The following is a 27,371-nucleotide window of genomic DNA, read 5'->3' on the forward strand; positions in this document are numbered from 1 at the left end:
GATTCAACTGCATCTACATACTCCACGGCATCTCCTTCCGCCCCTGCTGAAATGTCCCCATTTATATCTTCAAGGTCTTCAAGGTTCACATTTGCATCACTAAGTTCCAACTCAACTGGATCAACTTGCATTTGGCTCCGAATGAAATTGTGCAGAATGAAGCATGCCATTATGAGACGCGTTTGTGTTGTGATCGGGTAGAAGCTGGCACTGCGTAATATCCCCCACCTCATCTTCAATACTGCAAAAGCACGTTCGATGATATTCCGCGCCATGGTGTGCCTCATGTTAAACATTTCTGTAGGGTTTTGGGGCTTATGCGCAGAAGGCCCCACTCCTTCAAGTGATACCGCACCCCTTTGAATGGTGTGAGGAATCCTTCGCTGTTTGCATATCCATTATCACACAAGTAATAACAGCCTGCGCGTGAAAAAATGAGAGATATCAGTTACTAACAATTGTCCATTACCGCATAAAGATCGCAGAGTGCAGCATAGATGTCGTACATTTAGGGACTCGTAGTTTGTCAACTTCCCGTGTGACAGCATCGCGTAGAACACGAGAGTCACCTGCTGATCCCTCCCAACCAGTTAGGACGTAGACAAATCGCATAAAACGATCACAGACGGCCAAAGTATTAGTAGCGATGTGGCCCTTTCGTGTTCTATACCGTGGTGCATCACCAACACTAACACGAACATCGATATATGTTCCATCCAATGCCCCTAGACAACCCTAATAAAATACGAACAGCCAAGTCAATCTAAATTTATTTATGAAATGCATTTCTGGAAAATAAATTCAGTGACGTTTTGATGAAAATACCTTGAACCATTTCCACCGGGGGTCGTCGCAATCGTCGTCCACGGGCGTCGGTTTAGCCATGAATACTTCATGAAGACCAATCACCCCTCTTAACACCTCATGAATATATCGAGAAACAGTCTGTCCGGATCGCAAATACTCAAACCCTGTTATCCGATTCTTTTTGTGATGAGCGAGGATGCTTAAGAGCATAGACACTTGCTCCTCAACGCTTACAAATTTTCGATCTTTCAAACCCATGCGCACACGTAGTAGTAGACACAGCCGTCCAAAGCAGTTACGGTCCATCCAGAGATTGTTCACACAGTCCGTGTCAGTTAAACGTATTAGCCTATCCATACGCCGAATTTGCTCCGGTATCTTCCACAACAAGTCAGTAACCATGGTTGTATCATCTTCGTCATCACTACTCCTCCGCCGACTAAAATACTCAGCCAAATTGAGCAGAAGAAAAGATTGTTGGCCCTGCCGACGGACCAAATCTTCAACTACAACCAATACATTTTCAATCTCCTTTCGTTTTTTATTTTCCCTGTCCATGCCTGTACACAACTACAACACAGAGCAACCAACAACACTTAAGCATAACTACTTGCATTCATTTGTAACTGTTAGCTTATGCCTTTTATCTACTGGGAGATTCTCATCAAAATTCGAAGTCCTAAAAAATGAAATTCACCACATATTATACACTGCGACTAATCAAACCGCTTTAATGAACATACATTACGCAAACATACTGAGTTATCAACCTTCAAAACATCTTCCTACTAGTCAAATTTTCCCATTCAACCAAGATACAAACCAGATCGGAAAAAATTGCTAATGAAAACGGAAAAATTATTCATTTTATGTACAAATCACAAATAGACATCAAAAACGGGAATAACATAATAGAATTTAGTAACAATCCTAATTACAATTGAACTGTAGAACCTGCACCAAATAAAACACCATATAATTCAAATCTAATCTCATTTGCATGTCTAATCAAATTGGGGGTCATGCATAGATGTTGCAGACAACAACCATCTACCCACGACGGAGAGCGTCGAGCTCGAATGTCTACGCAACAACAAAAATGGTTGGATTTACTGACCTGTATGGAGTTTTCTTTGCAGCTATGGCGTATTTGCTGCGTTTTTGCAGTGGCCTTCAAGCAACAATGAGGATGGAGAGAGAGGGTAAAAGGGGAAGAAGAGGGGGAGTCTTTTTCAAACAATGAAACTCTGTCTCACTAAACCTTCTTTTTTGGGGGTTAGAGTTACCAATTGAATATGGGTAGCTAACATTAATTTCAAACAGGCCGTGTTTTTTCAAGCGGGCTTGATAAAAAACAACAAATGCAAACAAACGATGGTTAGAAAGGTCCACGTCAGCATTTTCCATCCTTTTCCTGCTCTACTCATCTAATCAAACGAGCCCAAGGGAAGAGAGTATTAGTAAAAAAGAATAGAGACTAAATTGAAATCGCAATAGTCCCCATATCTATAGTCTCTTCGATGGATCCCTGCTGTGGTCACATACACACTATGTATCTTTATATTATTTTATATGTAAAATTTTTAAAATAGAATTTAATTGCGACAATAGTAATTATGATTATCATTCTTGAAAAATGGATAGATAGCCTATGATTTATACAAGGTGAAATTCAATTATTTAATCTCGGTTGGAATTTCCAATTTAGAAAAATAAGAAAGTTTTTGTGGTATAAAGAGAAAAAGTCTGAAAACTATGTGTTTGACCTGAGTAATATGATGATAACTATAATTAATGTTTTTATAGTTGGACTCTATCATATTTTTAATACTCTTTAAAATATAAAAAAAAGAATGAAGATATATAAATAAAAGAGAGAAAGAAATGAACATAAGTGCTGCGTTTTGTGTGTTAGTTGCTGCGTTTAGTGGACAACATATTGTGGACCCATCCTTTAAAATATAATAAAATCGCTCTGCCGCGCCACAAAATAGATTTGTAGACAAAACAAAACCCCACAAACATATACATACACAATAGAGATACACAGGTGGTTTTGCATAATAGCTGAATCAGAGTTGGAAGCAGAAGAAAACGAGGATAAACACCTTCCCATTTTTGTCTTCTTCTCCCCTTCCTTGAAAGAGACCTTTATTTGTATATGTATATGTATATGTATATGTATAAATACAGCGCGGATCCTTCCAATCGCAATAAATCTTCCTCAAAACCCCTAATTAAACCCCCTTTCCCTTCTAGATTCCTCTCTCACTTCACAATTACATCTAGCGCCGCTGCTGATTGAGTGTCTGCGTGTGCACAAAAAGTAGCGGTGAAGCAAAGCCCATCGTTGCCGTTTCACTTTGTGTTTTGAAAGACTAACTCTCAATGGGCGAGCTAGGCAGCCAAGATTCCGGTTTTGGGTTCAACTCTTATGCGCCGCTTGATCTGGCTTCTTTCAAAGAGGAATGCTTGTCGGCGGCGGAGGATGCCGCCCGGCATGTGCTGAATTGCATTCATCCTACGCTCGACTCGGAGGAGGAAAGAAGAGACATCATTGATTATATGCAGAGACTCATCAAAAGCCATGTTAATTGTGAGGTGGTCAATTTTTTTTAATAAATCTTTTTACCAGATTGATGATTTCATTTGTGCATTCTTGAGAGCTTTTGTGTGCATGGCTGATCGACTCGGGGAGGAGATGTGATAATCATTTACTTTTTGAGGGATTATTGTTTGATTATTTGTTGTGTGTGAGAAATGGTGGTGAATTTCCTTTTTGAATAAGTGATCTTTAGATTTTGTTGTCAGGTATCTTGAATAAGTGATCTTTAGATTTTGTTGTCAGATTTTGAATAAGTGATTTTGTTTGATTATTTGTCAGGTATTTTGAATAAGTGATCTTTAGATTTTGCGTGTTGATAATCTAAGGAGTGTGGAACTATTTGTTTGCTTGTTGAAATCAAGAATGATGAGTTTTAGATTATGGCATGTTTTCTGAGCAGTCTTCTTCTTGGTTTCTCATGGATGGATGAGTTTCTGGACAATAACCCCTCAGTTGTATTCCCATTATGTATTTGAAGTAATTTGTATGTGAGTTTCTATAGCTCTAAAAGGAATCAAGGATATACTGTAGTATATATTTCTTAGTTAATTTTCATTCCATGAGTGTGTGATTGTAAAAACTGATACAGGTGCTAAATATTGGAGTTCAATTCAGTGATATCATAGTTTTTACTTTTCATATCTAATACTCCCTCCGTCCCTCTGTAGTAGAGGCGTTTCATTTTGAGCACTTATTTTGAAAAAATGATAATAAATAGTTAAAGTGTAGAGAGAGTAAAATAAGAGAGAGAATAATATAGATAAGAGTCTTCTCTATATTATTCTATCTCTTACGTTACTTTTTCTATACTTTTCCAAAATGGGTGCTGAAAATGAAACGCCTCTACTGCAGAGGGACGGAGGGAGTATTTGATTTTACTGATTATTTGCAATTTAAAAAGTGTTTTTGTGGCCTCCGCATCTCACAGGTGTTTCCCTATGGGTCCGTGCCACTCAAAACATATTTGCCTGATGGGGATATTGATTTAACTGTTACTAACGGTAGTAAAACTGATGAATCCATGGCCCGTGATGTTCTTGCTCTTTTACAAAGGGAAGAGAAAAATGTTAATGCTGAGTTCAAAGTTAAGGATATACAGTATATTGATGCTGAGGTAATTCCCATTCTATTTTTTTTTGTTAAACCTTCTTTATGATCAGCTGTTTGTTACGCCTTTTAGAACTTCAATATTTTTATTATTATTCTTTTTATAGCGGGAGTTTCTATTCTTCGATATTATACATGTGAGTCACGTGACGTTTTCAATGTACATTTTTGTTAGCTTCTGTTCAGAACTCTGTACGCAACTAAGACAGAATATATAAAACTATCCACATCTTGTGATGTTCTGAGTGAAGCAAGTTTTCTGTTTCTGCCATTTTATGGGGTGGTCCTTATTCTTCTCCCTCTTTCTCTTTATAAGATTTACTTACTTCGATTATGGTTTGGTGATTAAAAGAATGTGGACATGCTGATATGGTGGTAAGGAACGAAGGTTTTTCTTTTGAAGGAAGTCACTTACCCAAATTTGCAGTGGTGGACACTATTTATCTATGATTGTCCCATGACATTTTGAAGTAATTATGTTTTTGTGGCAGGTTAAAATTCTGAAATTCCTTGTGGGGGACACAGTTTTAGATGTATCCTTCAATCAATTGGGTGGGCTTTCTACTCTTTGTTTCCTAGAGCAGGTAGCAAACAGAGCACCCTTTTTTTTACATTTTACTCCCAGAATTTGGTAACACACTAGTTTTAATGCACACATTATGCCATCAAGTGGTGAAATAAACCTCCTATTCCTTAGGAGGTTTTTTCACCACTTGAGCATACTCTCTTGTGTTGCTAATACCTAAAGTGACATTACATTCTAATCACAAATTTTCTTCAATTTATTTCTTTATACAGGTTGATCGCCTTATTGGGAGAAATCATCTCTTCAAGCGCAGTATTATCTTGATCAAGGCGTGGTGCTATTATGAGAGTCGTATCCTTGGCGCTCACCATGGGTTAATTTCTACATATGCTCTGGAAACACTTGTCCTGTACATATTCCATTTGTACCATTCATCCTTATGGGGACCATTAGTGGTAACTGCTGTGATTGTGCATTGTAATCTTCAATTGCAATCAAATGCTTGCATTTTATCTGTTTCTTATGATTTTTTTTCGTGTAGGTTCTGTACAGATTTTTGGAGTATTATAGTAAATTTGATTGGGAGAATGATTGCATCAGCTTGAAAGGACCAGTTTGCAAGTCTTCACTCCCTGATATAGTGGGTAAGCAATGTGCTTCAATAATATTAAAATGTTCTAAGGTTCACAGTATTGGAACCTTTGCATCATCTCTTTGTGTATATTCTGGCTCCTACATATTTGGTACTCCCTCCGTTTCTCCATAGTTGAGTCATTTTTCCATTTTAGGAAGTTCACTCATAGTTGAGTCATTTCCCTATATAGTAACTTTTTTCTCTTTCTTACTTTACTCTCTCTTACTTTATTCTCTCTACTTTATTAACCTTCTACTTTATTAACCTTCTACTTTATTCTCTCTACTTTTTTCCCTCTCTTACTTTTTTATCTATTTCTTTAACACATTCAACATCCCTTTCTTAAACTCCGTGCCGAAAAGTTTTGCCTCAACTATGAAGAAACGGAGGGAATATCATTTTAGTTCCATTTTTGTGAATAATCTATTTGATTTTATTTACAGTGAAGGTGCCAGAAAATGGAATTACTGATCTGATGTTTGGTGAAGAATTTTTGGAGAACTGCCTGGATATGTTTTCAGTCTCATTAAGGGAACTTGAAGGAAAACCTAAAGCATTTCAACCGAAACATCTTAATATCATAGACACACTGAAGGAAAACAATAATCTTGGGCGCAGTGTGCACATAGGTAAGGATAATTATATTGATTGCTCTCTGTTGGGATACAACTTTTGCCACCCTGATTGACTGTTTAATAGGTTCTTACTATAAGTTGGACCTAAAATAGACCAATGTCTTTTAGGAAATGGATACTATGGCTGTTGAATTACATTACTTCTATGTGCTGCCACTGCCTTAGTTTAATATACTAAGAAACTTCATCCATCTCTTTCATTTTTCAATCTCTTCAACTGGAAGCATGAACTCCTCTTCTTAGGGATGTGTTTGACAACCATAGCCATATACTTTGATATGTAGTTTCCATGCAATTGCATATATGCTCGAGTATGTGCTAATTTAGCATAATATATTCCTTATTCTATGCTTACGATGCAACCTTTTCATCTCCATTAACTATTCAATATATCATTCATTTGTCTCTGTTATCTACTAATGGGTAATGTTATATCAAATATTCCATATATGCTAGATTAGTTATCGTGTAACTTTTTTTTATTAATATTATTAATTGTTATATACTACATATTGGTAATGTAATTTATAAAAACATCAAATACTCCATCAATCCCACTCAAAAGGACACATTTCTAAAAATGAAATCACCACACTTTCCACATCATTATCTCTCATACTTTATTCTTCTTCACTTAACACACTAAACAACATTGCATAAAATATCATTCCGAAACTAAATGTTTCACTTCGAATAAGACGGATGGAGTATATTAATGAATGCACGATACAGTATCATATTATGATATAAAACATATCTAAAATTTAAACATTTCAAAAGTATTCTATATTTGTTGATGAACATGTTATAGCCATGTACCAATTTGTTTTATTGCTTGGTCATTACATGGTGAGCCCCGGGCACATGGGGCTCCATTGGAATCACCCTAGGTTGGCTAGGCGGAGTGATAATCATGGGGTGAGCCTTTGGGGTGGCTAGGGTGACATAAGTTTCAAATCCTAAACCTTAATCCTTGAAATCTGATCAAATCTTTATTTCAAATAGATCTCAAATATAATTAATGTTCAAAGATATTCTTCTTTTAACTCTTATCATAATCCCGTTAAGTCGCCAAAAACATCTCCAAAACTAATAACTCTCACATTCCTCCAAAAATAATGAATGTTATAGCCATGTACCAATTTGTTTTATTGCTTGGTCATTACATTGTGAGCCCCTGGCACCTGGGGCTCCATTGGAATCACCCCAGGTTGGCTAGGCGGAGTGATAATCATGGGGTGAGCCTTTGGGGTGGCTAGGGTGACATAAGTTTCAAATCCTAAACCTTAATCCTTGAAATCTGATCAAATCTTTATTTCTAATAGATCTCAAATATAATTAATGTTCAAAGATATTCTTCTTTTAACTCTTATCATAATCCCGTTAAGTCGCCAAAAACATCTCCAAAACTAATAACTCTCGCATTCCTCCAAAAATAATGAATGTTCCAACTCTTCTCTTCTCAAGTAAACTAATTGTTCCTTCTTTAGTTCTTCTACTCTTCTCTATTAATTTTTCCTTCTTCAATTCAAATTCTCCATGAATATCGTAGAAATAATAACCACACGTGTTAGTGTGCTCCGATGCCTCGTCGCCCTGCAACACATTTTTACCTAATCACTCTGTTGTGCCCCGCGCTCCTAAATACATTGCTTGCATCTTTATAAATAAATAAATAAATAAATATAATAGTATCCCACATCGGTGTAAAGAGAGTTTTGAAACCACTATAATTCTACTGAGTCACTCTTTCTATCACCAATTGGTCTCGACCGCTGACTGATAGCCAAATTTAACAAAGTATAACTAACCCAGGCCAGTTCGATAGAGGACTAGAGGTGAGGGCTAGTCCAATCCGATAAAAAAAGCCCGACCCCTCCAAAGTTCACCTTGAAGGGTTTGAGGGAGAGCATTGGAAAATGAAACAAAAGTTACATATCCCACATCGGTGTAAAGAGATAACTGAATCCACTTTATAAGTATCTTGGGCTACTCCTCCTATCCCCAATTGGTGTTAGGATGAAACCCCATGGAATTCTATCAACTTCGATTGAGACGGAGGGAGTATTAATGAATGCATGATATAGTATCATACTATGATATAAAAAATATCTAAAACTTAAACACTTCGAAAGTGTTCTGTATTTGTTTGTGAACATGTTATAACCTTGTAACGATTTGTTTTATTGCTTGTGCATGCCTGTGGCGAGCCCTGGGCGCCTGGGGATCCATTGAAATCGCCCCAGGATGGCTGGGCTGAGCAATATTCATGGGGCGAGCCTTGGGGCGACTGCGGTGATATAAATTTTCAAATCCTAAACCTTAATCAAATCTTTTTTTTCTAAGATAACTCAAAAATAATTAATGTTCAAATCTGATCAGATCTTCTCCTTTTAACTCTGATCATAATCCCCTTAAGTCGCCAAAATATCTCCAAAAATAATAACTCTCGCATTCCTCTTCTCAAGAAAAATAATTATTCATTCTTCAGGTCTTCTACTATTCTGATTTAGTTATTCCTTCTCCAATTCAAATTCTCCGTGAATATCGCAGGAAAATAATAACCACATCTGTTTGTGTGCCCCACTGCCTCTTAACCCAGTGCGTCCCAGGCTCCTAACAACACTGCTTGTGCCTATATACTTTATACGTTACCAACTATGTCAAATATATTTATTAACAGTTCAATTTTGCCAATGCTACCTATCATTAACTAAAAATGAGTACGGAGTATTATCTTATCATAGCGAATCAAATTAAATTTAAATTCCTAAAAAAGTATTATGAGCCAATATATTTCTATTTCCTTCTTTAACTTCTACTTTAATGTTGGACACTTAAAGATGTTATTTACTATAGTAATAGATAGTAATAGTTGTCATAATAATATTTTAAAGTAGGTCAAATGGGTTATCTCACTTATCTACAAAATGTGAGACGGCCGCATTCTTGTATTTACCCGTACATTACTCTAGTTTATTGTAATATTCTCATATACTATTTTTTCCTTCGATTTTGATTTTCTTTTATTGCCCTCTAGGAAATTTCTACCGTATACGGAGTGCTTTCAAGTATGGGGCTCGCAGGCTTAGTCAAGTTCTTTCGCTGCCAGTTGATAAGGTTGCTTACGGGATACATAAATTCTTCTCAAATGCTATTGCTTGGCACGGGAATGACAATAGAAATTTTATTCAAGACTTGGCCTTAGAATTTGGTCATGAAGAGTTCTCAACTGCCACACTATCATTACCTGCTGATCTGATGTCTGAGGAAAATATGCTTTTAAGATTATCTATAAATGATATTGATCCTGTTGAGACTGAATTTCCTCTGAAGATGGCATCTGAAGGCTGGAACCCACCAGAATTCAATTTTCGCGAACCTATATCCCTTCGCTCCAAATCTGGAAATTCCACTTCTCAGGAGTATGGATCCAAGTCATGGTTAGAAGACCAAAGGGAACATGGAGAAGTGAATTATAGGTATAAATGGTCCATGGATAGCTCATGGGCCAATTCAACCAATTTAGGTTCACATGCCTCCAATGCTTACAATGTGGATGATATGTCCCATGATTACAAGGATGTGGACACAGCTAGCTTGGGAGAGTCGGAAGCAGTCAATGCATTGGCTGATCTTACTGGAGACTACGACAGCCATATTAGGAGTCTTTTATATGGTCAGTTATGCCTTGGGTTTTCTCTGTCTGCACTAGCGTATCATCCTTCGGCAATACCTTCTTGGGCTAACAACAGGAAGCCATGGGATATTGTTTATCAATCAATGCCGCTGTGGTGGAGTCAAGCCTCTCAAATGACGTTACAGCCTGTCCCAACTGAACAGAGTAACTGCTGGGCTGCTTATTCCGCACCTCCTGCTTATGGATCTTTCTCTGAGGCACAAATTGCCCGAGGAAGTGGTCCTTACTTTCCCGTTATGGTACTCCTAATTTATGACCTTGTCTCATGGTTTTGATTACTTAGTTTCAGCTGAATGTTTTGGTCGTAGTCTTACCCGTTATGTCTTGCAGAACGGTTTTCATGGGATGAGATATCCACAGCCACAGGCGGAGAGCAGAAATAGAGTTTCAGACTTTCCTGATCAGTTTCACAGACATGGACAAAGTGTTGGCGTGTCTAATGCTTCAGCTGTGAACAAAACTGGAAGTAGTCGGAACGAGCAAATTGATGGCGTGCACATTGCTTCTGCTGTGCAAAATAGTGAAAATATCAGTCACGAAGCCCTGCCTGAAAAGGTCGACCCTGAAGATCAAAATGGCCCGACAGATCAAAAGCAAGGTGGTTTGAGTGGACCATTGAGGATTGAATTTGGTTGTGTTGGAGATCTGGCAGAACGGGTCATTTCAGGATCCGCAAATCATGAAACAGAGCAAAGGTAGCAGAGATGCTTCTTTCAATCTCAATGCTTCTTGTTATAGTATAAATTTTTAAGCTCGATATGATTTTGGTTTTACAGGCTTGAAGAGCAGTCGTTCCAGCTGAAAAGTGAAGCTGAGTTCCCCCCTTTGTGCTAGAGCACAAAGTTGTTTTGTACACAGTAGAGGTGATACTGATGCTAACAGACTTGAGGCGTAAGCTGTAGTTTTCACAACCTACATAACCCCCCTTTTGGGTTGTTTGTGATTATAGATGCATATAGCTCCAGAATTAGACTTATTCTTCTTACAGTTTGGCTTCAGCTGCTGTCTGTAATAGTTCCCTAGCTATTGATGGATTCACAGTTTTTTTAAACTCATTTACATATTTGTGCTTAAATATTCATCCGTATAAAAGTTATGCTCAATCAAATTTTCATTAAAACAGTGCAACCTATTTCAACTTTTGGATTTATTTGTGTAAATCAGTCTCAGTAAATGAGTTTTGAAGAAATTGATATGAAGTTTGTGCAATGTGTGCAATATATGTGCAGTGTGTGTGTAGTGTGCAGTGTATGTGCATTGTTTGTGTGTGCAGTGTGTAAAGGTGTCTAGTGTTATACTTACTATTTGTATTCTAATTATCTATTTTGAAATTCGAATTGTGGAATTGTTGAGTTGGGAGGATTTGAAAATTATAATTCAATTTCAACTTTGGTGCCTCAAATTTTATTTTACATGCCCAATTCTATGATACAGTATTTAATAGAGCCTTAAATTAGCCATTTTTTTAATTGAATTTTGATAAGACAAATAGATGTGTTATTGTTACTTCATGTAAACAATATTTGTCCTGATATATTGAAATTTAATTGAATTATACTCTATTAAAGCTTCAGCCTTCACGTTTTGTCTTTTATGAATATCTAAAAGAAGAGTTTTGCGTGAGACTGGTCTTGTGATTGTGAGGCATGATGTGAACAGGATCCAAATTCATTTCCAATGATCTATTTATATTTTACAAGTTGCATCAAAATAATTATTAGGTTGAATTCGAATTTTAATTCATTTCAAAGTATTGAACACAATTTTTATGTCACAATACATTAAATTAAAGTAGCAAACTGTAGCCGGCATATAATTAATAAGCAGTGTGTACATAGATGATAGATACTATATAACAACATTATTTAGTAGGATGAAAATTGTATTGTGTGGGGCGAGAGATATGACTAGGGTTGACCAAAATATTTGGAATTCGAAAATTCGATTTTGAATCAAACCAAAGTAAAATTGATTTGGATCGAATTTTTTGAAAAATTTGGATGTTCTAAAATGCTAGGATACTTAAAATCCAACGTAATTTGAAATCTAAAATACTTTTATATGATACCAAATCTAAAGAATGCTACTACTACTATAAAACTTTTGTGTTGAACAATTTTAATTGTATTTTTAGGAGTATTAGATTTTTGGTGTTGGATTTTCAATTTTTTGGTATTGCTTTTGGATTTTTAGGATGGAATTTCATTTATGGATTTTTGGATGATTCAGATTGGATTATATTCATTTTTCATAAAAGTAGAATTTTCATATTGAATCGGATCAGACAAAAATAGGATCCGAAATCCAAACACTCAAATAGACCAATAAACATGACTCCACATTAGAAAAGGTCCTAGTTTATGGTATAGCACTTCTCTTTAGAGATGAAGACGTGAAATCCACATTTCATCCCTTTCCCTTTAAATAAATATACACACCACATCAAAATGCATAACATAATCATTCAATCAACTCTAATTTTCTCTACACAATTCCTCTTTTCATCATCAAAATCACTAGTCAAAAATGAAATCAAAATATCTAAATCTAGCCTCACTGATCAACCGCAAGCTTCTGAAACCATGCAAAAAAATAGTGAAATTCCTGGTAAAGCTCCGCCCTAGGAAGCCGCTCTCCATAAAATCCCTCCGCCGCCGCCGCCGAATCTCTAGGATGATGACGATTTTCCGATCGCCGCGCGACGAGAGGGAGATGGACCGGGTGACGGAGCTCACGAGCTTCTCCGACGCTGCGCCGCGCCAGAGAGCGCCGTTTCCGTCGCCGCTCACTCCGGCGTACGTAAAATTGAGCGGCGCGAGAGCCGAGGAAGACGATCGCGTGGAAGAAGCGTGCAGAAGCTTCGAGAAGTATCTGGTGGAGATGATCGTGGAAGAGGGGAAAGTGAGGGATTTGGGTGACGTGGAGGAGCTGCTCCACTGCTGGAAGGAGCTTAGGTCGCCGGTTTTCATTGATTTGGTTTGCCGCTTTTATAGGGAGCTTTGTACGGATTTGTTTTCCGAGCAAAGCTAGAATTCGTTTCATTTTCTCGGTTTAATTTCATTCAAATTGTATTCATATCATTATAGTTAAGTAGCTTGTATAGTTGTATTGCACTTGCTAATTTTTGAGCTTTTCATGTAAAGTATGATTTGTAATAGATCAATACATGATCCTAACTATATATTCAAGGGTGGATACATGAAATTGTTTTGGTAGGGTAGGGACTATTAATTCTAAATTCTCTAAGTTTGAAATTTTGATGCAAAATCTTTTATGTCGATAGGAGCTTTTGCATAATAATTTTTATAAAATATAAAAAATTTAATAATGTTATCACTACATATCGCTAGTATAAAGTAATTTGGATAATTAACTTAGACATTTGTGATACAAGATATGATTTACCGGCCTTCAATTGGCTCAATTCATGATGTTTATAGGGGAGAGATGATGAAAGAAAATTTAATTCAAAGTTTCCCCCCCAAAAAAGTTGAACTGATTAAAACCGTGTCATATCACCTCAAGTTTTATTTATATGTGGCCCATAATGTTCACATTATTTGAGAAACATTATGCCAGAAATTCGGCTTGGTGCTAGAGCATAGACTTTAGTAAACTTAGGTTAAAATTGACACATTCAATTTATTAGGCTCGAGAATATATGGGACTCCTCAAAATTCAGTACTCAACCCATATCAAATCATAGTATTGCTCATCCATCTCTTTCATTTTTTTGGTGTCTCAATCAAGTGTCAACTACATGTATATGCTATTTTTATTTTTAAAGGCACAACATAAATCAAGAGTGCGTTTTTGGAAAAACCTATAATCAGAAATAGATGTTGATCTAAGAGTATTAGTTTAGGTAAAGAGCTTGTTCATCTCTCTCTTTCAAATAATCAAATCATATTCCCATGTGCATTTACCACAACTCTTGCTTGCCGTAATATGCCACATTTTGTCTTCATAGGAAAAATTGCCCTGATTTATCTTTTTAATAGTTTATATATGCATATATAGAGTTACTGCGATGTAGGTAATTCGTCCTATAAGGCCATCCACTACGCGGCGCGCCACCGTCCCGCGTTCCGTCGCGGAGAGACGGAACGCTCGCGCGACGCGTTACGGCACACCGGCCCGTCCCGCGCCCGTCCCTCGACCCGTCCCTGTGAGAAAAGAGATAGGCTGTCTCGCCACGCGCCATGGCGACGTGGCGCGCCCCTGCGCCATGCGTGACGCCCACTCGCCGGCCCGCGAGTGGGCGTCGTCACGCGCTGACGCAATAAATCTTTTTTTAAAAAATTTGAATTTAAAAAAAAAATTGTAAACGGTAATATTACCGTTTATATCCGCTTTTTTTTTTTTTATTAATTTTTTTACTCTATAAATACTCCTAATTCATCCTCATTTCACACACAACTACACATCTATTCTTCCTAAATCATCTCAATTTCCTCTCCATTTTTCATCTAACATCTCATCACAAAATATCCAGCGACGGCAACTCCGGCGGTGGAGGCTCCGGCGGGTGGGATCTCAACGCGTTCGGCGATTGGGAGACCATGTACAACACACTGGGTGGTTCCGGTTCGTCGACGCCGGGGGGTTACCAACCACAATTTTGACGTGGATGCATATGCCTGTCCCTCCGCCCCGCGGTATTCGCAGGGATTATCCCAGATTCGGGAGGATTTTCCCGTTGAACCCACGCCGGGAGTAGGCCGAGACGGCGGAGGAGGCCGAGGCGGTGGAAGCTTTAGGGCGGAAGCCCAGGCGGGCGAGGAGGAGGAGGAAGAAGAGGAAGAGGATGAGGATCTAGGTTGGCATCCGTACAGCAACAACGAAACGATGGCGGTGTACAACGCCTGGATTTCCATCTCGTACGATCCTATCGTCGTTAATCAACAACCCCGGAAGTGCTTCTGGGAAAAGGTCCTCGAGACCTACCACCAGATCAAGCCGAAAGGGTCCCGCAAGCACACATATAAAATGCTCCGCTCTCACTTTGACCGAGTCGACAGACAGGTCAAAAAATTCTGCGGTATCTACTCGACCGAAGCGGCGCACTACCAAAGCGGCGCCACGGGAGCCGACATTCTGAGGGCGGATTTGCGCGTCTACAACCAGGACACCGACAAATAATTCAAATTTATTGATGTTTGGCAGGCCGTCAAGGACGAGGAACGGTGGGCCGGCAGTGTCCGCTCTAGCTCGGGCTCAACCTCGAAGCGCACGAAGCACACGACGAGTGGCCAATACTCGTCTGGTGACACCGGTGAGGGCAGCGACGCACAAGAGGCTGCATCGCATGAGTTTGCGGGTACGGCCGGCGATGACGGGGGACCCAGCCGTGGGCGCCGTTGGCCGCAAGGGACGAAGGCGGCGAAAGCGGCTAGAGCGAGGAAGGGCCGAGGCGAATCAAGCTAGGCGGCCTCGGGATCGGGCACGGGGAAGGCTCGAACACCCTTATGGCGGTGTCCATGACCGCCACAATGGCGGACATTTCCCGCTTCTCGCCCGCCCAATACCAAGCCTGGTGGAACGGAATTGTGTATATGGCAGCACAACTTGGCCTTCCGCCTCCTATTGCACCTCCACCGCCTTCGGGGGATGATTCGCCGACTGAGTAGTTTTTTTATTTTCTTTAAATTTGTATTTTAAATTATGCAACATTTAATTTTTTAGGATTTTAATTGTGTGTTTTTTTTTATTTTTTTAAATTTTAAGTTGTAATTTTTTTATGTTGTGTTTTTTTTAATGAAGTGTGTTTGTTTTAATTGAATTGGGTTGGAAATAAAAATAAAAATGAAATTGAATGAATAGTAATTTAAGGGACGGTTAAGGGACGGAGGATTGCAGGTTCCGTCCCTTAGTTAAGGGATGGAGTAAAAAAGTACAGTGGGACCCTCAAATAGTAGTTTAAGGGACGGTATAGAGACAGCATAGTGGATGGCCTAATGCATAAGAAAGATCGAATCTGATCCATTGAATCATAAATCAACGGTCATGATTAGATTTGATGAATATCATTTTATACTCCCTCCGTGTCCGCCTATAGATGTCCCATTTTTACTAGCAGAGTTTAAAGAAATTGTTTGACTTAATAAAAAAAAGTGATAGAAAAAATTAGTAGAATGGAAGTCATACTTTTCCTTTTATCCCATGCTACACGCACTATTCCTTTTGGATAGTAAATTAAAGATCTAGTAATTAGTGTAATTAAATTGGTATTTTAAATGTAATAAGGGAACACTTAATTAACTCTGATATTTTAATTAAATACTCTAATTCTTACTTAAAAAAGAAGTTGTGCAAGTAGATTGGAACTGGCCGAAAAAGAAAAGTGCGAATTACATGGGATTGGGTAGTACTTATTAATTTTATAATTAATTATGAGTGAAGTGAGTTAATAGAACGTGAGGTTCAATTGCTAAAAATAGTAAAATGGAATGGAATATTTAATAACGGATGGAGAAAGTAGTACTTTTAGGCTATCGGAGCGGTATTTTAAATGAGCCGAATAAAAATTAGTTTAGGAGTTCATATTCAGTATTCAATCTTGCTTATTCATTAGTTGATTTATAAATGTAATTAAAATGAAGTCATGTTTATGATTTATAAATGAGGTATTTTATCTATGGTGGTGATCGGTTGCCAAGATAAAATAGTAGTATCAAAATATAATCTAGAATTGAGTTATGAGATTATTTTAGTCAGAGGGGTTAACTATAACTAATTATCCATCTAGAATTGAATTATAAGATTGAATCTCATAAACCAAACACACTATAAATTTAATCTCAGATGCAATCTTGCAAACCGAACACCCCTATATATATTAATGAATATAAAAATATAATATAATAGTATTTATTTATGACATGTAGTTTAATGTAAAATTTATAAAATAAAAAAATAAAGGAAAAATAGTTAAAATATTGTTAGTAGAAAATGAGATAGAAAATGAATATAAAATGTATAAAGTAAGAAAAAATATGCAAAAAAATATTTAAAATATGGTTAGTAAAATGAGATTAAAATGAAAAAGCATGCATGTCCATATTTTATAGATGAATATAATAATAATTAAAAATAAATCCTGCTTATATATATGTATCGATGAATGAGATACTTCATTCGATACTGTTTCCAATTCCAAACTATATGTTCCCAACATGGATCCCATATGTCTATTCAATTCTTGATGCGTCCAGTTCTACCTGCCTAACAATATGTTTTTCATATACTCTCATGCCATCCACAATGGGAATAGCCCAGCCATAGCCTAGCCTAGCCACAAACTCCTCCTGCCATATCATCAATACTAAAAATCCTTCTGCCACATCATCAAAATAAACAAATAGCCCAGCCATAGCCTAGCCATATCACTCAAAATTATATAAAACAAATAATTAACAATCACACAAAATACGAAATTAAATTCACGACATAGATACGAGAAAATTCAATAATATTATTAAATTTTAAAAAGTACATTAATTAAAAAAAATTACATAATTAAAAAAAACTAACGCCGTGTAGTCCTCCGCGCCCATAACTCTTCAATTAAATCCTTTTGGAGTCGAATATGAGCCTCCGTTTGGCGCATGTCGGCATGTGCTTGGAGGCGGCCGGTTTCATCGTGAGGTACCCCACTCCGTACGTTGGGAGCGGCCACGCCGTAGCTTGGACCGGCTTCATTATCGTCGTTGGTCCAACTAGTCAGTTGTACACCTTCATCTTCGACAATCATGTTGTGCATGATAATACAGGCATACATTATATCAGCAATGGAGTCGACATGCCACAAACGCGTTGGACCCCTAACTGCCGCCCATCGAGACTGGAGCACACCAAATGCGCGCTCCACGTCCTTGCGCGCCGACTCCTGCCGTGCCGCAAAGTAGGTCTTCCTCTCATCTGATGCGCATCGGATCTTCTTCACAAAGACGGGCAACCTAGGGTATATCCCATCCGCCAAGTAGTAGCCCATATCATGCCGGTTGCCGTTGGCGACAAAACTGATGGCCGGACCGACACCCTGGCACTGCTCGTTGAAAAGTGGCGACAAGTTGAGGACGTTGAGGTCGTTGTTCGAACTGGCTATCCCAAAATACGCATGACAAATCCACAACCGGTAATCAGCTACGGCCTCGAGGATCATCGTGGGATTCTTTCCCTTATAGTCGATCGTGTAGAACCCCTTTCAGGAAGCGGGACAGTTCTTCCACTCCCAATGCATACAATCTATGCTGCCTAACATCCCCGGGAACCCATGCTGTTCCCCGTGCATCCGCAAAAGATCCTGGCAGTCTTCGGGGGTAGGGCTTCGAAGGTACTGATCACTGAATATTTCAATTACGCCGAGACAAAAACACTTCATACATTCAAGGGCAGTCGTCTCACCGATGTGGAGGTACTCGTCCCACATGTCTGCCGCGCCTCCGTAGGCCAACTGCCGGATTGCCGCAGTGCACTTTTGAATAGGTGTGTGGCCGGGTCTGCCAGCCGCATCGTGCCTGAAGCGGAAATACATATATCGATGCTCCAAAGCGTTAACAATACGCATAAACAGGGCACTGCTCATCCTAAAACGATGCCTGAAATGGTTGGCGTTGAACCGCGGCTCCTGTGCGAAGTAGTCTTCGTATAGGCGCTGATGTGCAGATACGTGATCACGATCAATCACTTCTCGGCGGTGGACCACTGGACGAGGTACCGCCGGCTGCAAGGCCCTCTGCATCCATCGATCAATCTCACGATTCGTATAGGCCTCTAGCGCTTCGTTCATTATACGATCGTACTCCTCAGCATCCCCACCACTACCACCACTACTACCACCGGCGTTACTCATTTCTCGGTGTTGATCTTGTACATAAATTAAGATAGAGAGAGTACTCGTTAAAACAAGTGGTGAGAATGAAAATGACGTGCAAAGCGCGTATATATAGTGTTTCAAAAATAAAAAAAAAATAAAAAATCGGCTAGGCGATCCGGACGCTGCAATAGCGCCGAGCGGATCGCCCAGCGCCCCGAAATCGAGTAGCGCTAGGCGGTTTTTTATTCCGAAATTAGCTAGGCGGTGCGCTAGGCGCCATTGCATATGGCCTCAATCTCCCATTTTATCCCATCTTTTAATTTTGATTTTGTATGCTTCTAAATGCCATCATAAAACATAAATGTATATTTATCTATTTATTTATTTATTTCTACTCTATAGTTTGCAAGAATAAAAAAAATTTTCGATAGAAGTACCTCAATATAAATTTCAATTATATATTATCCCCGCTAAAGATTAAACATATTATTCTGACTTGATATATATTTTAAAAAATGTAAAGAAATATATGAGTAAAAAAGTTAGTGAAATGCGAATTTTAACTTCTTTTAATTAATTTTGTAATAAAATATTCATCGAATAAGTTAGTGGAGTGTGGACTTAATTATGTAAAAAATAAATCAAGATTTCTAATAATGGACATACAAAAATGATGCTACTTCGTTCGTCTGCGATTAGAAGTCATGTTTTTCATTTTGGTCCATCATTCAATAGGAGTTCCGGTTCATTTTTACTATAAATGGTGATGGGTCTCACATGTTATCTATTAACTCATTTCACTCACATTTAGTCTAAAGTTAATATATAATTTTTTTTCCATCTACTTTTCTTTATACTCCTTAAAAATCGTGAAAAAAATGAAACTCCTATAAATGTTTTTTACCATATACGTACGATATGACTATCATATTTGATAGGAGAAAATGCAGAGTTTTAAATATTTGCGAATAAATTTCATAATTTTGTAGGAACATCTAAATTATGTAGATATTCCAATTTCCTAAACATCCTTAAATATCTACATCACCATAGAAATTAGAAAAAGAAATGTAGTCATAGTGGAGTCAAAATCCATTTATGCTTTGCTAAATAGTACTTGTATTTGAGATTCATACGATTTCAAATAAAAATAGGAACTAAAAATAGCATTGCATCATCATTATTCTTCATCCAAGTACATGCCAATCACGTTTTTTGGGTACAAGATTTTGGGTACGAATACCCAAGTCGAGTATCCTGTCACGCCCGCATTTCCTAAGGATAGGAAGTACGGTGGACCGCGACTAGGGGAGGAATAAAGAAGCGGGGAAGAAAGGGGAGAACAGGAATATTTGACCCAAAAGCATTTAATAAAAAGAAGTTCACTTCAAACATTGTACTAAGAAGACATTTCTAAAGTTAATGTAAACAGAGTTAAATAAAAACAATGTATCGGATTACAAAGCAGCGGAAAAGACCAAAAGACAGATGATGCCGGGTATGACGACACGACACCATCCAAAAGACCAAGTAAAAACACTCATTTGGCTTTCACTGCTCAACATCCGTCATCCCCATCGCCGCTCAACCTGCACATTAAGAAAACAACATGCAGGGCTGAGTACTTATTGCACTCAGTGGACACACGCCAAAATCATAGTTTGTCATGCCACATCAGTGTAACCTTGGGGTTTTAAGTGTAAGAAAGTAACCCAAGTACACAAAATATATTTCATAAATTCGACTGCGCAGTCATTTTCAGATATTGCCACCCTTATTCCCACTATCATACGCTATCTGATCCAACCATGACAAGGGGCATGGCCACACCCCAGGTCAACTAGACCGGCCAACTTGCTCTCAGATGGCTCCCGGTCTCGTGTACACTAGCCTGAGGGTTCGCAGCCCAACAGACCCGAATTCGATTAAACATATGTGGTAAACCACTTCAGATAGGTTTCAAAACAAAACAATTGGCAAGACAAACAGTTCACCTCCATAAACATTTCCGGAACAAAGTCCGTATTTAAAGATAACCCACATAAAAGTAGGGTAGAAAAGCCCACCTCGATCGCTTAGCTTTTAAAACAGTTCCCTTCAACCACACTTTCCTCGAAAAAGATCACCCTTTTGAAAGATAAATAAATCATGATTAGAGTCAGGGTAGACGATGTTTAAACGACAATGCATGATTCCTACGTGGACGACTTCAACATCTAGCACGTTACACGAACACACACTTAACAACATCTCATAAGCCAAACACACAAAGACACGCCCGAAAACACACCCCGCACGCACCCGACACGCATACGACGTACTCAAAACGCGCACACGACACACACACAACACTCAAACTCCTGGCATACCCTTACTGTGCAACGGCTCACTTGGCTCGGAAAAGGTTCGGAAAAAGCTCGGAAAAAGGATCGGCGTCTCGGCCTGGCTCGGTGTCTCGGCCGCCTGGCTCGGCACCTCGGCCGACCGTCTCGGCCGCCTGGCTCGGCACCTCGGCCGACCGTCTCGGCCGCCTGGCTCGGCACCTCGGCCGCCTGTCTCGGCACAGCTCGGCACCTGTCTCGGCACAGCTCGGCACCTGTCTCGGCACAGCTCGGCACTTGTCTCGGCACAGCTCGGCACCTGTCTCGGCACAGCTCGGCACCTGTCTCGGCACAGCTCGGCACATGTCTCGGCACAGCTCGGCACCTGTCTCGGCACAGCTCGGCACCTCGGCCGACCATCTCGGCCGTCCGGCTCGGCACCTCGGCCGACCGTCTCGGCACAGCTCGGCACCTCGGCCGACCATCTCGGCCGTCCGGCTCGGCACCTCGGCCGACCGTCTCGGCCGCCTGTTCGGCACCTAGTTTACACCCCTTTTCCTCTGACCCCCGATTCTCAAACCCTATACGACAAACACACCACGCATTCTACATCCCAAAACACACCCAAACACCTGGGATCATCCCTTCCAGACTCTCCACAAATCTGCCCTAGGCTGAACCCAACAACTCTCGGCCAACACACACGAAAACTCTCGAACCAAACACTGATTCCTCCGAGCCATCTCTTGGCCAAACACACCCACATACATCACAAAAGCACAACACTCAGAAACCCAACCATTGCACATGAAAACATCACCCAGAACACACCACATGCAGAACTGCGCAGTTTACTTGCAAAAATCATAGTAAAATCATACGACATCCAATGAAGCTGAAATTTACACACCATACCGAAGACACATCCAAGTTTATACGGTTAAAATTTCGTACCAAAAGGAGATCGTTTGCTCAGTCAAAACGGGGTCGGAACCCACTGTCAGTTACTAACAAAACATGCTCGACAACAACACATAATCACAAAACCTATTCAGCATCTAAACCTTCCCAAAACGTCCTACATGCATGTTTTTCGAATTAAACGAGAGTTGAGGCCTTGTATTACCTTTCCCGGATAGTTCAACGTAGTGTAAAAGCTTTACTTCCTCTTACGACTCCGATTCACGACGAAGGAGGGTATCACCTTGAGGAATCCAAGAAGATGATGAGAGGGAGTGAATGGAAGAAGGTAAAAACCGAGAGGGAGAAGGGAGGAAGCTTACCGGTGTTGAGATTGTGAGGGAGAAGAGAGAACCGATGATTGATTGTGATTGGGAAGGGAAAGATATCGGTTTTGTGGGAGTGGGGGGGGTTGAGAAGATCGTGGGGTGAGGGAGAGAACCGAGAGAGAGAGGGAGAGAGAGAGAGATATTTAATTTATTAATTAGGATATTAATTTGCTTTTCAAAAACCATAAACTAAAAATTCACACCCATAAATAATGTAAAACAAATAAAACATACCACACCATATCTTAAACAAGATATTCACAAAAAGCAAACACCCTTTAATTAAAAAAAACGGACATTACATATCCAGTATGCGAACATATTTTCAAGTTTTAGGATTCGATTTTATGTTCGAATATCTATTTTTTTCAGATTAGATATCCATGAGCATCTCATTGGATATGCCTATAACTTATACTTATTCATCTCACAAGAATATGCACATTCTAATTTTGGGAACTCTTTTTTGCTTCTATTAAAATGAGGCTCATTCTAAATTAACAATAGTTTAATTACTTTCTTTCTATCTCTTACTTTATTATTTGTGCATTAAAATTTATGCCAAGCAAAAGTGCATATTGGATGAAGTAATGATAAGTATAAGTTTATAACTCACATCCATGTTACTCCAACTTCCTATTCTTAGTTTAATTTTTTTAATTCATTGATATTTTTCAAAGTACAAACAAATAAGTAGGAAGTTATATTATATTAATATGTTGAATTTATAATGTGAGGGCAGTGAAATGTTTAGCACTCGTAGGCATATATTATGTAAGTGAAAATTAAGCTCTGTCAATAATGGTGGATAAGTTAATAACACTATGTCTAGAGTGGCCCCCCTTTGTCATTTATATATCATTTTCTCACACTTGGCTTATGCAATCCTGTTCCAATTTCCTTTTTTTTTGTCTTGAATTATTTTTTGTTTTTTTCGTAATGCTATTGTTCATGACCTCAGGCCTAATAACAATAAAATGTTGGTTAATAATTTAATTCCATATCGACAGGATATATGTTGTTGAGATTTCTTGTCAACTAATAAATCGATATTTTTTGTAGACTAATAATTTAAAATAGAAAGAATTATATAAAAATTCAGAGTTTTAGATATTTTCTTAGAAGAAAGAATGAGGTTATGACATCTATATTTTGCCATTTACCCTCAAACTAATGTATTTGTAATTAACAATTAACAACTGATATTTGGAGCAATAGATCTGCGCATATATTTTATAATCTAATTAATGATTCATATAGATTTTAAGGAGTATATTTTATATCCATGCATATATAACTATACAAGGTTATTCTACTTTTACTTATAGTATTAATGATGGTTTGGCGAATTTTTGATGGTGATGAATGCAGGAAAATACAGATCACGATACAGAGATTTACGTGGTTCGATTTACTGAGGTAAATCTACGTCCACGGGAAGAAAAGAGGGCAGAGTTGTATTGCTTGATCTGTTTTCTACAGCTTACAATACAGACTTGCTATTTGATATTTGATCTCTAGAGAACTTAACCCTTCTTTATCTGATCTGAGTTCTATTTATACATTGAACTAAGATCGTGGCTTGCATCACCACTAATGATGGTTGTGAATGTCGTGGAGGTCATGGAGATCCTGCATGGGTCCACTATCCTGCATGAGATCCTGCATGAGTCCACTATCTCTGTGCTTGGTCCACTATCCTGCATGTGATCCTGCATGAGTTGACTATCTTCCAGTTCGGTCGAATACTGAGACCGAACTGCTGAACTATTGCCGAGCAGCTTTTGCCGATCTGAGAGTAGAGCTTGATTGGTCGGCTTTTACCGAGCTGTAGGCTGGAGCCGAACTCTTTGGTAATGCCGAACTGATTGGTTGGCTTTTACCGAGCTGTAGGCTGGGGCCGAACTCTTTGGTAATGCCGAACTGATATTCTTCCTTGGGCTTTGGGCTGATGGGCCGTCACTGCTATTGGGCTTGTTTAGTACGTACCCCATCACTACCCCCCCCGAAAAGCGAAGTGAATCACTTCGGCGAAGCGAGTCACTTCGGCATTCTGGATAAAGGTACGGGGGAGGCTGACGTCAGGGGACGTGCCTTGCGCGTGACTGCATTAAATGCGACAGTAAAATCCGGCCGTTGAATCCTGAAAAGGTGGGATTCGAAACGGTGCGATGATTTTGAAATCTTCTCCGAATCTGATAAATACGTCCTTTCTTCATCAGTTGAACACTTTTGCTATTGCTTCTTCTGCAATCTCTCTCTTTTACGTAAAAATTTCCTTCCGCTTTCGAGAATTTCTTCAGAATTTCTTCAGACTTTCAAAGAGTAAGAACCATGTCTTCTTCTTCTTCTTCTGAGTCAGGTAGCGGTAGGAAAGGAGATAAGGGGTCTTCTAGCCGGAAGGAATCCGGGGAGAAGACCGTAGAGTATTTTCACAGCATCTTGAGTAAGGATACTGTGATATCCTTACACGAAAAATATTTTTTTCCTGGGGGGAAGGTTGCGATTCCCGACGACCTTCATAGGGCTGACTCGCCGCCGGAGGGTTACGCCACCGTTTATGAAGCCGGCTTGGAATGCGGGCTTCGTTTCCCTCTTCCCCCTGCCTTTGTAGAGCTGCTAGATTTTTTTCAACTCCCTTTAGGTCAGGTGACTCCGAACTCTTGGAGGCACTTATCGGCCTTTGCTGCCGAACTGCGTAGGCTAGACAAGGATCTGTCTCTGAGGGCAATCCTTAATTTTTTCCAGTTTAAGAGAAAAGGATCTTGGTTTTACTTGATCCCTTTACAGCCTTTTAGGGCCTTCTGCAAAACCAAGTGGCCAAAGTGGCAACATCGCTTCTTTTTTTATAATAGGACAGCGGCTCCGGGCTTTCCTTGGAGAGGGCCGAAGTCCGTGATTCCTCATCCTCGGTTAGAACCGTTGGACGAGCTCGAGGGCGAGCTCAATAAGATTCCTATGATTAGGAAGCAGTACCTGGAGTCTGAGCTCGTCAAGGGCGACTTCGTGTTCGACTCCTCGTCTTCGGATGAAGAGACCGAGGGTGAGGAATTCTTTTTTGTGCCTTACTGCTTTTGTGGCGAAAACTAACTTTGCTTTCTTGCTTTTTGGCAGTGTACATGCTGAATAAGATTAGCCGCAAATCCTCCGAGCTTAAGGAGCCGGAGAAAGAGAAGGCTACCAGCTCGGCGCCTGATGCCGAGAAGAATCCGAAGAGGCAAAAGACCTCTTCGGATCCAAAGAAGCCGGAGTCGACTTCGGCAAGTAGGAAGGGGAAGACCCAGAAGCCCCCGAGAGCGCCAGAGAAAGACGTGGTCTTGGCGCCTCCTTCGGAACATATCTGTGAGCCCTTTTTATGGCCCACGGACTTCGCCGAGGTGAATTCTCTTCTTGATTTTCTGGCCTTGCTTTTTTCCTGTATTTTTTGTGGCCCCTCTGTTGACTTTTTGCTTTTTCCATTTTCAGAGGAACGATATGCTCTCCAAGCTCGTCGCCGTTGAACTCTCCAAAGCGTCCAACGACTATGCTGAGATGCAGAGGAAGTTGGCGGCTGCTTGTCACCGGGCCGAGCAGGCTGAGGCAAACTTTGAGAAAGCCAGAGCTGCTAGGATTTCGGCCCAGGATGAAGCTCAGTTTGCCAAAAACCAGCTCGTCATCCAGCGAGAGCAGACGAAACGGAGGGATGCTGCCGCCGTGGTTGCCCAAGGAGAGGCTCTCCGTGCTTTCGCGGAGAAACTCTTTCTGAGCAACCAATTTTCAGCCTTTGTCGGTGATCTGCTGAAACTGATGACCGATAAAGCCGAGCAGGGTCCCGAAGTCATCCTGCCGCTGTACGGCCGAGAGATAGCAGCTCGGCTTCAGAGTCTGCCGGTGCTTGAGGAGCTTGCTTCGTCCTCGGTCCTGCTTTCTGCAGACCAAGTTCGTAGTTGCCGAGCTGACCGCGATGAGAACATGGAGGCTATCTTTGCCTCCATAGGGTCAGTTTCACCCGCTCCAATTTTCCATGGAGAGGGTGAGACCGAGCAGCATGAGCGGCAGACCGGCGATGAGCAGGCCGAGCAGGAGGCGCAGCAGATCGGCTACGGTGGCGCCGAGCAGGCTGGGGAGAGCAGGGAGGCCGAGGCTGAAGCTGAAGCAGACAAGGAGAAGGAAGCTGAACCTCACCGAGAAGGCGGAGACGAAGCTGGCGGAGTATGATTTCGTCTCCCTTCTCTTAGTTTAGTTTCTTCCTTCTTGTAAAACGGCCTTGAAGCCCTTGTGTAGAAAAAAATTTTTCTTATGAATGAAAAAATTCTTCTTTCTGCTCTTGTGTCTTCGTATAGCCTTTCGTACTCTCTTTTACTCCTGTTGTGGTTTACTACCTGCTCAGTAATCTGAAATGCCGAACTGACATAGCTGCTTTATATTCTGAACTCTTAAGGAGCTGGAGGTACTTCACTGGAAGCGGCTGTACTCTTCGGCTTTAGACGAAGCTGAGAAAAGAGCCATAGCTGACCAGGTGAAGAATGACGAACTCTTGGCTCGTTCAGTGAAGCTGGAGGCCGACAATAAGGACTTAGAGTCCGAAAAGAAAGATCTGGAGGCCGAGCTGAATACCGCCGTCGCTGAGAGGACTGCGTATGAGGATTTCATGTGCAGGCGCGGGGGAATGACCATCTCTGAAGTTCAGGAACGAGTTGACGAACTGTGGGAGGAATATCATGTACTCCGGAGGAACAATGCGCTGGAGAGCTCGGCTTGCCAACAAGTCGTGAAATCATTGCGGCGCTGGGCTTCTCGGTACGACATCATTCTTTCCCGGCGTCCCTCAATCGAGAGATTCCTTAGGCATTTCCCGTCAACAGATGGTCACACTCCAGCTCAAACCCCTGATTCACTTGCTCAAAACCTTACTCCAAGTCAGCAACGAACTCAGGAACAGCCGGAAAC

The 27,371-nt window shown here is 40.1% G+C and overlaps 3 protein-coding genes across 3 annotated transcripts; 2 read left to right on the forward strand and 1 right to left on the reverse strand.

Annotated features, from left to right (window-relative positions):
- Positions 1 to 283: 283 nt before the first annotated feature.
- On the reverse strand, positions 284 to 1,365 carry LOC121745714. Its single transcript, XM_042139686.1, has 3 exons — positions 826 to 1,365; positions 507 to 735; positions 284 to 420 (listed from the first exon to the last, which is right to left on the reverse strand). The coding sequence occupies exons 1-3, from the start codon at positions 1,363 to 1,365 to the stop codon at positions 284 to 286; spliced, it is 906 nt and encodes a 301-aa protein (XP_041995620.1).
- Positions 1,366 to 2,828: 1,463 nt separating this feature from the next.
- Positions 2,829 to 11,134, forward strand: LOC121743476. Its single transcript, XM_042136779.1, has 9 exons — positions 2,829 to 3,408; positions 4,341 to 4,526; positions 5,011 to 5,103; positions 5,318 to 5,500; positions 5,587 to 5,689; positions 6,123 to 6,308; positions 9,355 to 10,253; positions 10,345 to 10,709; positions 10,791 to 11,134. Exons 1-9 carry the CDS (start codon positions 3,196 to 3,198, stop codon positions 10,846 to 10,848), a joined length of 2,286 nt encoding a protein of 761 aa, XP_041992713.1. The 5' UTR covers positions 2,829 to 3,195; the 3' UTR covers positions 10,849 to 11,134.
- A 1,226-nt stretch (positions 11,135 to 12,360) lies between these two features.
- On the forward strand, positions 12,361 to 13,211 carry LOC121743829 (transcription repressor OFP17-like). Its single transcript, XM_042137200.1, has one exon. It carries the CDS (start codon positions 12,541 to 12,543, stop codon positions 13,042 to 13,044), a length of 504 nt encoding a protein of 167 aa, XP_041993134.1. The 5' UTR covers positions 12,361 to 12,540; the 3' UTR covers positions 13,045 to 13,211.
- Positions 13,212 to 27,371: the final 14,160 nt, after the last annotated feature.

The sequence above is a fragment of the Salvia splendens genome, chromosome 8, assembly GCF_004379255.2.
Source record: "Salvia splendens isolate huo1 chromosome 8, SspV2, whole genome shotgun sequence".
Taxonomy (NCBI): domain Eukaryota; kingdom Viridiplantae; phylum Streptophyta; class Magnoliopsida; order Lamiales; family Lamiaceae; genus Salvia; species Salvia splendens.

What these genes read in the sequence shown, in the direction of transcription:
- LOC121745714 (XM_042139686.1), bottom strand. Translation starts at nt 1,365, where the DNA reads ATGGACAGGGAAAATAAAAAACGAAAGGAGATTGAAAATGTATTGGTT. An exon ending in CCCGGTGGAAATGGTTCAAG is followed by an intron (nt 736 to 825) that starts GTATTTTCATCA and finishes GTATTTTATTAG; the next exon opens with GGTTGTCTAGGGGCATTGGA. An exon ending in CAAACTACGAGTCCCTAAAT is followed by an intron (nt 421 to 506) that starts GTACGACATCTA and finishes TTTCACGCGCAG; the next exon opens with GCTGTTATTACTTGTGTGAT.
- LOC121743829 (XM_042137200.1), top strand. Translation starts at nt 12,541, where the DNA reads ATGAAATCAAAATATCTAAATCTAGCCTCACTGATCAACCGCAAGCTT.
- LOC121743476 (XM_042136779.1), top strand. Translation starts at nt 3,196, where the DNA reads ATGGGCGAGCTAGGCAGCCAAGATTCCGGTTTTGGGTTCAACTCTTAT. An exon ending in TACAGTATATTGATGCTGAG is followed by an intron (nt 4,527 to 5,010) that starts GTAATTCCCATT and finishes TTTTTGTGGCAG; the next exon opens with GTTAAAATTCTGAAATTCCT. An exon ending in CTCTTTGTTTCCTAGAGCAG is followed by an intron (nt 5,104 to 5,317) that starts GTAGCAAACAGA and finishes TTCTTTATACAG; the next exon opens with GTTGATCGCCTTATTGGGAG.